Source organism: Telmatherina bonti (assembly GCF_933228915.1).
Source record: "Telmatherina bonti genome assembly, chromosome: 10".
Lineage (NCBI taxonomy): Eukaryota > Metazoa > Chordata > Actinopteri > Atheriniformes > Telmatherinidae > Telmatherina > Telmatherina bonti.
In genome coordinates this window covers 27,699,100-27,712,755 of record NC_136628.1, presented here as the reverse complement: position 1 = coordinate 27,712,755, position 13,656 = coordinate 27,699,100, and the positions used below count along the sequence as shown (strand labels likewise).

At 38.0% G+C, this 13,656-nt stretch overlaps 1 protein-coding gene across 1 annotated transcript in view; it reads right to left on the bottom strand.

Annotated features, from left to right (window-relative positions):
- nlgn2b (neuroligin 2b) overlaps positions 1-11,829 on the bottom strand; it is a gene marked incomplete at both ends in the record, with an annotated part of 48,524 nt that extends 36,695 nt beyond the window's left edge. Inside the window, 2 exons of the mRNA XM_079248262.1 lie at positions 977-1,030; positions 11,343-11,829. Of these exons, the coding sequence (XP_079104388.1) occupies positions 977-1,030; positions 11,343-11,829 (541 nt within the window). The remainder of the gene's footprint in view (positions 1-976; positions 1,031-11,342) is intronic.
- Positions 11,830-13,656: the final 1,827 nt, after the last annotated feature.

Genomic DNA, 13,656 nt, shown 5'->3' with positions numbered 1-13,656 from the left:
CAGTGCTTAGCGTTTCCTCTTCTTTCATCTCCATTCTATCATTCTGCCCCTCTTCTCCTCAATCCTACATGAATCCTTCCCTCTGTTTTCACCGTTAAGAAACCACACAATTGGATTAACTACATCTGTCTCTATTTAAACCATTGCAATTAAAGATGCAACGAAGAGAGAGTCCAGTACCTAAATAGAAAAGAGCTGAAAATACAAAAAGGGGAGCACAGTTTATGTGAAAATAATAGGACATGCATCTGAGCAAAGATGTGAACATGTGCTGTTTTCACACATACACACATAGACAAACAACATGTAACGCAGTGCATGTGAGTATTACTATGAAATATACGAATTGTCTGGGCACGTGTACAGAAACAGATGCACATGCTCACTGCACAGATTTTGACTGCAACAGCAAAGAGAAGTGAGCGCATCTCCTTTTGGCTGCAGTGAACTTGATAACGTACAGCAATGACAGAAATGTGCATAAATCCTCCATTTTGCCCGTCTTTAAAAATGAAGGACTGGATGAAAAGCTAATAAGATTATGTAGAAAAATAACTCAGCAAACCATTTCATGAGAACTTCAGAGCCAGTATAAAAGTGTAGGTGAAAAAGGGACTAAATATTGATTTTCAAAGATGCCTCACAAAGGGCAGCCAGAACATCAGCATGTGGCTGATCAGCTGCATGGCAACCAAAAAAGAAGAGTAAATTAGCTTCTGGTGCAGGCACCCAAAAAAGCCAACATTTGTGACAAGGGGATGCATAATGAACATCCTTTTTTTTTTTTAGTTAGCTTATTCATGTAAATGTTTGCCTGGGAAAGAGAAAAGACATATTTGTGCTCTCATGAAGGCTGTTAACAGCGCACGATGTGATGCTCACACAGAGTGATGATTATTAATACAGATGCAAACACCACATTCCCCATGGACTTTGAAAAATAGAGCATGAGGAAGAAAACATGCAATTAAAATACCTTCATCTCTTGGTCTGTTCATTGTAGACTCATCTTGTTTTTTTGTGAGCGGACCTGAGGTTCAGAAGAAGGAGGGAGAAAAGACAAAAGGCAAATTTAAAAAAGAGTGCATTTGAAAGGCAAAACAGAAAAACAAGAAAGGGTTAAAAGAGAAAAATGGGCAAATTGGGAGACATTGAGCTCTGTTTAACCTCTGTGACTGTTTACTAGGATTACACTCTGTTTCCTAAAAAGATAACCCCAAACTCATCTGTTTTTACTGCTTAGGATCTTGTCAAAGGCTGCTTCGTAAATGACCCCAGAGGCCACTTCTCCTCAGCCCTTTTCCCAATCAGTCCAGATACATTGCTGCTTTGTAAAGAGAAATCAATGAGGAGAATCAAGCCATTCTCGGGTCAGAAAAAGCCAAGATATTACGTGTCCTGCTCAAAGCCAACGCTACAATCCTCTTCCCAAAGTGGATAAATACATACAGCCAAGCATGCTAAAGAGTGTTAGCCTATCATTTGAAACGTGAGGCATTCCAAGTAAATCAGTGAAGAATGGGACTGTTTTAGATATTTACACCTCCCTAGAACGCTTAAGACAGGATTCCCCTCATCAAGGTCAAAGAGGAGCCCCACATTAAGCTTTAATGGTTACGCCAGTTAAATGCTCCATAGGGCAGAGCCAATAACAAGCATTTATCACAGTGACTAACCAATGCCCTGCTGTGTCAACCTCTGTTAGTCCAATGTGATAAGGATCCCAGTAATTCTGTTTTTCTCTTGGTTTCTGACACTGGGGCTTCCTGTCAGCAAACACTTAACCACTGCATAATCCCATAACCACTGCATGGTTTGAAAAAACATCATTAATTCACATTCACAGTGTGAGTGTGTGAATTCACATTCACACACTCACATCACACATCCACATGCTATACAAAGCATGTGCAGCATCCTTATTATCTGTTCATGTTCTTGTGGAAAGAAGTTGCATTTACCAAATAAAGAAAAGAAGAAAAAAAGCCCTCAGTATTGGGTTGCCATGAAGTTTGTCACTCTACCGGTGTGCGGCTGACATCTGTTTCTACACTGTTACAGGAAAGCTCACCATGAGGCGTTGCATGTATTTCTCAATACTTTGCAATTATTGACTAAGGAGATGCACAGCTCCACTGCACTCCTCCATTGTAATGCTTCATTTTCACCCATTTGTCTGTATTAATATGGTTTGCTGATATAAAATGTTTATCTTCAGTCTTAATGGTTTTAGATCAATGCTGAATAGATTTTCTGCATCCTCTGCACCACCATGCAGGCGCCTGATCCGGAGTGCACTTACTGCCATAGCCGGAGATGGTACAGCCATTGGTAAAGGGCTACAGAGAAGACAGGTGGACGGACTGGTAATGGACAGAAAGGCCCATTAGGCCTCTGTCTTGTCAGCGTTCCTTCACTACTTAGAAGCACTTAAAAACCACACCTTTCCACTCAATGGAGACAACTCTGATTTCAGTTCAGTTCGCAACACTTATCAAAGAGCTAAACTGCATTTGAGGATAAGCACTGCTCAGTCAGTCCCACCCTGTGATGGAGTGTATGACCTCACCCTAAGATTTCATGCACAGGCAGGGAAAAAGACAAGCAAGATGAAATTTGGACTTTGCTAAAATGTATTTTCCAAATCAACTAATCTTTTAACTGTTGAGTCTTTAAAAGGGGAGAAAATAAGTGTGGAAATCATTTAATAGCCTCCTAGAGCTAAATGTAGGAGTACAATCATATTAACAGGTCTGTTAGCCTTGAATGCTTTGAACTGCGTTCTAACGTCAGGATCCTCATATTAGCCTGCTGACAACACGTCAACAGTGACTGGAGGACCAGCCTCTTTCTATTAAAAATAAGAGTATGCAAAATGCAATTTTATTTTTACTGTGTATCCATGGTAATGTTTTAAAAATGTACTGCTAAAGAAAACAACAAGGTTCACCCTTTACCAGGTTGGGTCCTGTTTCTGCTGCAGTGACCACACCAGCAGTTTAGTGAAAAAAAGTCAAAGATGTAATATGAAATAAATTTAAATGACTGGATAATTTCTGGCGATGCACAGTGGAATAGTGGTCAGCGCTGTGGCCTCACAGCAAGTAGGTTGCTGGTTTGAGCCTTGGCTGGGGGGAGGCTTAAACAGTGGCTTTCTGTGTGCAGTTTGCATGTTTTCCATGTGTATACTCTCCTGGTACTCTGGGTCCCCCCCACCATCCAAAGATATCCATGTTTGGTTAATTGGTTCCTAGGATTGAATGTGAGTGGGAATGGCTGTTTGTTTCTCTGTGTTGGCCCTGCGATGGACTGGGAACTTGTCCAGGGTGTACCTTGCCTATCGCCCAATGATTGCTGGGATAGACACCAGCTTCCTGCAACCCTGAATTGGACTAACCCAGGGGTTTCCAGCTGTAATATCCCTTTTTAAACACACCTGTGTGAAAGGAATCAGTCACAGGGCAAAACTTCATTGGCTGTTGATTCCGATTAATGTGAGCCAGGTGTGTTGGAAAAGGGATACGTGGAAAACCTGCAGGACATTGGCCCTCAAGGACCGACTTTGGACACCCCTTAAATAAACAGTTAAGAAAATGGATGGATAGATACTGGACTGCCTAAATTATATTCATATTTGTTTGAGATTATATTTTGGATCTCTTCAGCAAATTCTTTGAGGCAGGCTTGGAGAATTTTTAAGGTTTGAAGACTCAGGCAGTGTATTAAAAAGGATATTAAGCAAAATGTGGCCTAAGGATAAAATATACACAATTTAGGGTCAAAAACATCTGTCCATTTGGTTTTAGAACAGAGGCGGGCTGGTAGGCCGACTGCTACATGATGTAATGGGCCACTGGTGGGTGAAATTCAATGACCTATGCAGGGGCATTTAGCTTGGGTTGTCCCAGGACTGCACTGTTTGACCTCATGCAGCTCCATCTCTCAGTCAACTGTGTTTCTGTTCAGTTCAGTGAGCAAGTGGCCACAACGCAAGCTGTCTCCCGTCCCTCTCCATTTCCTCAGTGCAGTAAACGAGATGAAGCTGCAGTATGTCATGTCTGTGGTGGCCTGTCTACTTGACAAGGTGTCAGACACAGCCCCCTACCACCATCTAGGCAGCAACTTGCAGCACATGCAGTTCTATCCTTTTTGCTTTCCATCCCTCTGACTGCACTCCTCCATCCTGTCCTATGAAATATGGTTTTTAATAAAGTGTACAGTAAATGACTGCTCTAGAGGTAATAAAAATGAAAGATTTCAGACCTTTGCCTGGGGAGTGTCTTGAGGAAATAGGAAAGCAGTCAGATCGTTCTTTCGCCTAACAACCTGACCACATGAGCTGATGCTGATCACAAGAGAAGGTAGTAGATGGCAAAATAGAGATAAGGGCAAAGTATATACAGTCCATAAAAAGGCAACAACTCACTTTTCAGTCCAAAAGAACATTACTGCTATTTACATTATGCTAAGAAGTTATTTGAATTTCATTTGAGTTGAGCAGGCTACATGGTGGCCTGGTGGGGAAGGGCACTATGCTCATTTGCATTCAGAACATTGACCCCCTTCTTCTGCCATCTGCATAAAGATGTAGGAGAGAGGAGAGTAGAGGGAAGAGGAGGCAGGGATGGTTTCAGGGAGGACAGAGCAGGAAGGGTGAACAGATGTAGAACGAAAAGAAAGAAGGCTTTTAATCGTCTTCTTATCCAAAAAATAATGTCAAAAACATGGTCACTGCAAGTGCATTTGCATGTCTTAAGCTAGAATTAGAGGGTGATATGTAATGTTGCACTGCCAAGAGAAAATATGTAAAGGTCATACCATGCAGAAAATGATCCATCACCAAAATGCTTTGATCAAGGCTTTGTATGAATTTCTGCTTCCAATTCATTATTAAGCCACCTACATCTGCCCTTTTATGCATGCTTGAGTGTCACTTTTAAAAATCAAACTTAGTAATAAAGCTAAATACAGCTTAAACACTACTTAGAGCCTACAGCAATGGAAGTGGTCCTTGTAACTATTGTATTCCCAGAAGTGGAAAGCTGAATGGTAATATTATCCAGGTTAAAAACATTTCTTTTCTCATGCGGTTATGCATAAAATCTGCATAGTAACTGATCTTGCTTTTATTTATTTTAACTTAATTTATGGTTATATTGGGATTTGTGCTATTTGTTTTTGTCATTTAGACTTATTTACACCATATGCAATGCTTTTAATGTTTTATTTGAAGCACTAAGAATTTTCTGAAAAGTGCTTTATAAACTTGCCTTGCCTTACCTATTACAATATTAAACATGCTCCAAAGTTTACCAGATATAATATGATTAGCATCTTACCATGCTAATGTTTGCTAATTACAAATAAGGTACTGTGTATGTGGCAGTAATACAAATTCTTTATGATGCATGCCAAATAGTTAGGTGATGGTTGTTTACATTTCCAAGATGTTAAGCTCCAAAATAATTGTTTTTAGAAATATGTGTTATGGATTAATCTCATATCTTGCCAAAAATGTGAAACCAATGATTCCCCAAAACGTTATCTTTGATTATTTTTTAATCTATTCCTGATGATCATAATTAAGAAAATGTTTTTGATTTAAAACAATCAAAGGAAAAAGTGAAATGTGAAAAAACTGTAAAGAAAAGTCACTTGTTCCTTATTTTGATTCTGAGATTTCCCAAATATTAAATCAAACTTCAGTCCTTAAGTTTTCCAGTTATGTTGCAAAAAGACAGACAGACAGACAGACAGACAGACAAACCAACGGTGCTAAATATATAACCTCTGGCTTGGTCAAATAATAATTGAGGTGATAACAAAATATATATGCTGACCTAATTGCAAACACTGAATACACTGATTACTGGTTATTTCCAAAAATATTTTAAAAAATGCCACTTTTCTTTATTAATTTGTTAAAAGGACAATCCAAATGTGGCAATTAAGATTATGCTAAATTAACTGCAGCTACTGTAGCAAGTTGTTTTTGATCGAAACATATCAGATACTGATACACTTAGCAAAAAAAGCCATGTTTGAGCGATGAAAATGTGCTCGAACATGACATGGAAAACTTAAGTGACAATATACAGTAGCAATTTCCTTATGCCCTTAAATCCAACCCACAGGGGTATCTACACTACTCCTCCATATGGTAAGTGGTGTCAGGAGGAAAATACAGCTCAAATCATTTTTGGATAAAATATCTTACATTCTTTTTCTTCTAGCAAATCTTAAGCATCTTTATATTTCATGAAACTTTGTGAATGATGACTGAATAAGGAGATATAAAGGATGGTCCTTTTATGAGCAGAACTGTAACTCATGGCATGTTAACTGAAGCTCCAGACATGACTGCTGCTGTTTTTTTTGTTTTTTTTCTTGTAAAACAACCAGGTTATGTTTAGTTACTAACAACACAAGACCTCACTGAGTTACTCAGATTTGTCTCTTCCATTTAAGTGTAGGTTTAATCCAAATTTCTTGATTAGAGTAAATACATTTCTCCTTTGTTGTTTTTAACAGTGGACACTGTTTTGCTTTGTGACATCAATAACAGTTGCTCATTTCCTGATTGAGTTAAGGTAACAATTTTACTTGCTAAAAATCCGAAGTAAAAAGTCCTGGTTTGGATTAAAATAAAATGCGATAGACTGGCGACCTGTCCAGGGTGTACCCTGCCTCTCGCCTGCTAATTGCTGGGATTGGATCTAGTTTACCCAAGAGACTAAATTTGCACATGTGGTATAGAAAATGTACAGATGGGATAATTATAATACATTGTACAACATCAATGTCACCATTTGAAAAAAGACAACTCCAAGTTGACAATTGACAGAGTTCTTCTCAGAGCCCCTTGAAGCCCCCTTATTTTAAAATTCTAAGTCATTATTGTATGCATGAACAAGTGATCCAGGGGTTTGTTCTTTTGGGAGAATAGTCTCATCTCTTGGAAGTCTATTTCCTGTACAGGAAATATGTTTTTTTCTTCCCCTGATATTGAGAGTGCTTTGTACCTAGATGTCTGTTCTTTTTAAGCTTTCATCACTAAGCATGTCCCCACATTAAACACAGTGATGTGTCTTCTCTGCATTTCAAACGGCTTTAGTTAATCCTACATGGGGTATAGATAAAACAAATATATATATGTATTTTTATTTGAACATTATGCATGTGACTGAGCATGAGTGAATCTCAGAAGTCACACTGAAAGTTGCTATAGAACACAATCATGTTCCAGTACCATGTTTACCTGAATCTGGAGATAAAGTATTTTCTGTTCAACCTGGCACACAACATATGAGCTGAGCAGGGTAGAGTCATCATAATCAATATGCTTCGTGCATATGTATTTGGACAATAACTTTGCAGTACATAACATGCTAAAGAACAGTTTTACTGCTCTTTCAATATTTCCTAACAAAATCTTTAACCTTTCATCAGGCAAGTGACTATTTTTGATCACTTTGTTTTCTTTCATTTTCAGCATAAAACAAATAGCAACAGAATGAAAGTCTTGGTACTTACCAGAAGGACAATTTTAGGTTAAAATATCTAATTTCAAGGTATTTCATTGAGTGCCCTATAAAGGGCAATACTAGAAATCATTAAAGCAATAAAAGGGTCTTGACAAATTCTTTAAAAAATATTCTTAAATACGTAGTTTGAATAAGTATTTAGGCCCTTTGGTTAAAGCACTTTTGGGAGTAATGTCACCTTTAAGTCTTTTTGGGAATAATCCAAGCTTGATAAACACTTGGCAAACACTTTCCTTTGGAACTTGCTCTTGTTCCACTTGGCAGAAACATTCACGCAGGTTGGATGTGGAACGTCAGTGCAAAAGGCATTTTTAATTCTGTACAAAGATGCTTTACTGGGTTCAGGCACAACTTTGGCTTAAGTCACATGTGTTTTGCAAGTGATATTCTGCAAAGTTGACCTCATGGTCAACTTTGCATTAATCTTCAGTGTTCAGTATTGTGTAGAACCTATTCACTCGGGTTGTATTTTTCTCCATCAATCTTTCTTTAATAAATAATAAAAAAAAATAAATAAATAAAAAGAAAGCCCATGAAATTAAGATGGCATTTGTTTATACTGAAAGGTGATTCTCAGCATTTGGCTTCCTCGTATTAGGAATTATGTCTTTTCAGTTTAATTGTTGTTTTAACTCGCAGTATAATGCCTTTTTTCTTTTAGGGAAGAATGGTTTCTGTCTGACCTCTTCTACCAAACAGGCCTGATTAGTAAGGCAACAAAATGATTGTTATCCTTTCGCAAAATTATTCCAATGACACATTCTTGGTGTTGCAAACCTGGCTATCCTGACCACCGTCTCACACATTGTAAACAATTTGAGGAACTGTTAGAACGACAACATGGGAAACATCTATTTGATTTCAGGAGCACTTTACTCTTCTCCTTCATTTTTCTCACACACAAGACAGAACATGTCCTCGGAGACAGCATCTGCCTTGTGTAAGCAGTGACCCCTGACAATAAGTGACAGATTCTGACAAGCTGTAGCGCTACATGTAAAATCTGTCTCACTCATTTGCACACCTTTTCCCCAGGGAGTATCACAGGACACTAACCATCCTCTCAGTGATATGTGCAGCATGCACACTGTACGACTATAAGCCCTCATTATGTAAACTTTTTAATGCGTTTAAAAAGATAAAGTCACCTGACAATCAATGTCTCTTTCCTTTTGCTCTGATTGCTTTTATTACTGCAGTAATACTCCTATTTGCCACCAGCCTTTAATTCATTTTGACCTCTTTGTTGGCAAGTGGAATATTCAGCAATAAAATAACCATCAATTTCAGCTTAGTGATGAAATACAGCAATGCTATATACCTCTCAAGACTGATCCTAAAGTTTGACCTAATGTGGCTGCTATGCCAAATGTCCAGCCTGTCCCTGTTTCAATCAGAGGTTTTTAAGTAAGACCTAATGCACAGCAGCAATAATACATGCGTGTTCTTGAATACTCCCTGGCAATATTCTGATGAGCCTGTTAATCACAAGTCTTTTAGCTTATCATGAGCTGTTGCTAATCTTGGGTAGCATGTGCTTTAATGTAAAAAAAAAAAAAAAAAACAAGGAACAGGTGGAGGATTTGCATTTTAATGGCCTTTGGTTTCAATTTAAACCACCTGAAAGATGTAAATAATGTTTGGCAATCCCCTACTGTTTTAGGAGCATACTAAAGAAAATTTAAAACCTGCCATATTGCAACTCTTGCTTTGATAAGACCCTGCATGAGAGAGTGAATCTAAGGAAAGATTCATATCACCAGGATAAAGTGATTCAATTCTTGTTTCTTTTACATTGATTTGACTTATATCTGATTTTCTCCAAGGGTAATCAATTATAAATTTCATTTCTGATTTGTGTCAGTTACATCCCAATCAGTGTTTGGCCCTAGATCAGATAGTTATCTAATCCATGTATATGAGATGTTTACATTAGATTCTAAGCATGTTTTTGCTTAAACGCAACACACAGCTAAAGCAACTAAAGCTAGCTGCCTTGTTGATGCCATCTATATCCTCTACAGCTAGATAAAAAAGTGGCATTTGCTAATACACTCCGATAGCTTCCATTTCATAAGTTTTCATGTGTCAATCTAATGGCTTGAGTGGTCTCTTTGTGCAAATGGTTGATGTAGAAAGTCTAGTCTAATCTGCATGCAACCCCTAACAGTGGGCAATCACAATCTCATTAAAGTTGAAAACAAGTCACATACAACATGTAGGTTTAATTACGAAAAATCAAATTTAAACACGCTTGATTTGGGATATAGGTAACATTGTGTCTGAATGTAAATGCAACAACAGCAAGTTCAATGCTATTACTGTCTATAAACAACCACGTTATGATTGTTTAGTTACACACCATAGGTCTTGGAGTAAGTTTTGAATATCAATCTGAAAATATGCTGATGTCCAGAAATATTTCAGACAAACCAAATACAAAAGAGATTTTATAGGAGAGAAACATGACACCTGATCAGGATGTGAATGTGGCTCAAGTTTCTGGGATGCTTGTAAATGTGTGTTTTTTTTATGGGATGGTACACATGGTGCACATGTGTACCATCCCATAAAGATGAGTTTTTATTATCTTAAAATTAAAATACATATTTTTAAATGAATAGTTTCTAGATGTCTGGAAACATTTGACATTGGACCTGTGCTGTAGTGTAATTTAGTCTCAGTCAAGTCTCAACTCTGGTGAGTTTGTCTTCATCCAAAAAGAAAATGTTGGCAATTATAATGGACCTAAAAAGCAGACTTTAATAAACTTTTAATATACTTTTCTCAGAATACAGTATCAGGTGGAAATGTACATTAGTACAAGCTGCTCGGACATTAAACACCTACCATAAAATTAGCCAAAAACCTATTTAAAGTAAGCAATTATATGTTGGAATGTCTGCTGTTACTATTACTCCATTAATGAATAAAAATGATTTTAATCATTAGAAATCCCACATCGGTATAAAGAAAGCAAAATCTGTCCGGCCTTTAAAAAAATGATGAATGTTAGTACTTGTAATAAAGTCTTTAAAAAAATTAAATATGGTGAAGCTACAGTATAAAACTCAGAATAAGTTTGTGTCCATTTTTTGTTATTATTGTCATAATCTTATTTCTTCAAAATATAATATTAGTCTCTTACTAAATCCTACATCCTTCTAAAAACAAAAAATAGGCCGTGACTGTGAAAAAGCAAGAGTTAATCTAACCAGCAATATGTACAGACCAGTTAAACTGTGTGAGTGGATAAAATACATAAAGGAAAATATGCTAATTTGCTTCAAATGCAGCTATGGAATATTCTGCATTAATCATAAAATGAGCAACGAAGATTTAGAAGTAAAAGAGCGTAATGCCTTAAAAAGAAATACTGTAAATGACTTTGTTGAAGTAAATGTTTTACAAAATGATTTGACTTCATATTCAAATGTAATTGAAAAGGGAATTCAAACAAGCCCAGGAAGTTATCAGCTTGTTGCCGTTCATAATCTCCTGGGTGTCTTTTGGCGTACATTAAGAGCTCCTCTTCCAAAGAATTAGAAAATGCCTCTGTTTCACAAAGTACTTACAGAACATTTATAAATGATTAAACATATAAAAGTTTCCTTTTATTGCTGTGAAGCAGTCGTAAGGCAAATAACTTGTCTTCCAATGCTATAATAAGAAAATAAAGAAACAAACCTTCAATTTGACACCAGTGGCTGCTTAACATAATCATACTCAATTATCAGTTCATCCCACCCATATTAAAAAAAAAAAAAAAAAAGTATGATTTTAACATAATAAACTCACCATCTTCAGTTGGTACATAAATATTGAGGTAAAGGCAGTCCTCGCTCTGGTTCTGAACGTAGGTTGCCGCCGCATCCAGGTTGTCTGTGAACCAGACTGGTAGCATAATCTCAGGTAAAACTCCATGGACATTCTGAGGACACACCGGTGCAAAGTGGGTGGCGTTACGAATCTCTTGCCAGGAGCCTGGAGCTTCAGGGGGCTGAAAGCGCCGCTCGCCAATGGGTGCAGTGGCATACGGCACACCTAAGAACTGTTCCACTGGGCCTAAGATCTCATTGTTGAGCTCTTTCCTGATACCACGAACCTTTCCATAGCCTGTGGATACTATGGGGTATTTCAGGTCAACTCGCTGAGAGGAGGAGAGGGCCAGGTGCAGCACCAGCCCCAGGAGCCACAGCAGACAGGGATTAGCAACTTGGTGAGATATATTAGAGCGCTTCCCACCATAGCCTTGGTGGCTGGCGGCTGTTAAAGGATAAAACATGTCCAAAATAAAAACTATTACACTCAGATGAAGGGGACTTCTGCTTAGACTAGGGAAGGAAAGGGGGCACTAACTCAGGAGGATATAGGAAATGAAAAAGGCAAAAAGAGGAATGATGGAAGGGGAACAGTTAGTAGTGTTACTAGGATAACATTTTGAGTTTGAGGGACAGGTAGCATTGTCAGGTGGACTCTGTGCTCTCATCCGTCCCCCCTCTTTCAAACGTGTGGGTCCAGTGCAGCAGGCAGGCCAGTTACACCTGAAAGACACAGAGAAGTTGAAAGGTTCAGTTAGCATTTGTGAAGAGATGCGATTGGAGCAATATCAATGCGTTAAGGCAAAAGGACACAGCATTTTAATTAATTTTTTCACCAAATATAGAACAAGTTTTTCCTCAACAAGGACATTAAAGATTTTCACAGCTTACTTCTTTATAGCTTTTGTATCAGCCTAAGAGTAAGCTTTGCCTGTTTGTCAGTGGCAAAGCCATACATATTGTCTTGTGTTGCTTTTCAGACCAAGGTTTGCCAAATAGGTGGGGAGATGAAGCAGAGACGATCATACAGCTGACTGGCATGTGTATTGTATAGAATTGTCACACTGGTTTAGACTCACTTTTAAAACCAGTCACTGCTCATCGGCACACAGTGGAATACATATTTATAATTCAATTCCATCTGACTCTTTTAAGAAAAATCCAAACTTCACCTAATTATATGTATAAACTCAGGCCTTGTCTTGGGTGTGCTTATCCTCATGAGCTGCTGCATCAACAGCAGGTGCTGCCTCACCACGTGCATTTTCACAAGTGGTTTCTAAAGTAAGGGGGGTATATTTCTTGCGTTTTTTTGAGTTACAAAATTATCTATTTTTGAGCATGACAATTGGTTGCAGTTAACCAATCATGGGTAACCTGACAGAACAAGCAAGTGACATGCATCCTTGTGATTGGCTCAGAAGCAGTAGGAGGGTCCTCCACTTTGCATTCAGGAGGCCTGAAAGTTTGTAGAAAAGAAATTATGGAAAAAATACAAAAACTAATCTGGAAAATAATCACAAAAGGTTTCATGTCCCAACTGGTGTGCCACCATTGACTCCAGGTCTTGATTTTTCTGAAGCATTTTTCTAAGGCCCACTGTTCTGCAAGTTTTAGATGCCCCCCCCCCCCCCCCCCCCCCGACAACACAACTACCTCAAATGAATGGATTATTAACTAGCTCATGCAGAACTAACTATACATTTTCAAGGAGGTAAATATATCAAATGGACAGGAGTAACCCTTAAGCACTGAAATTGGACATCCTTCTTCTAAAATCTGTGTTGGTTCAACATTTCTTTAAATGGAATTCTAAATAGCACAGATGTCCTGCACATCTGTAACACATGGGATGCTGAATGGCTTTAAAGCGACATACATTGCCACTCTTATTTTCTTTTCAATTTTTTTTGCTTATTTCACTGAGACATCTAGCCAAAATCTGTATTTATTACAACACTGTGTGAAAAGAATTTCTAGGGATGCATGATATATTGTTAGCAGCATATTTCTTACCATATCAATATAAATCTGATAAGTAAATCTGAGCTGATATTAAAAGCCAATATTTATTTCTGGATATTTGTGTATGTGTGTCAGGGGAAGAAGGTGCAGCACAGCATTGTGGGGTGTTTAACTGACACGGGGAAGCTATGTCAGCTGCATGGTTGTTTCCCTCTGTGTTGAAAGCACATAGTCAAAAACCAGTTAACAATACTTTCAAAGTTAAAGTAATGAAAGGAAGATGCAACATCCAATCACTCAGTTCCACCAGTTCAATATAATGTGTG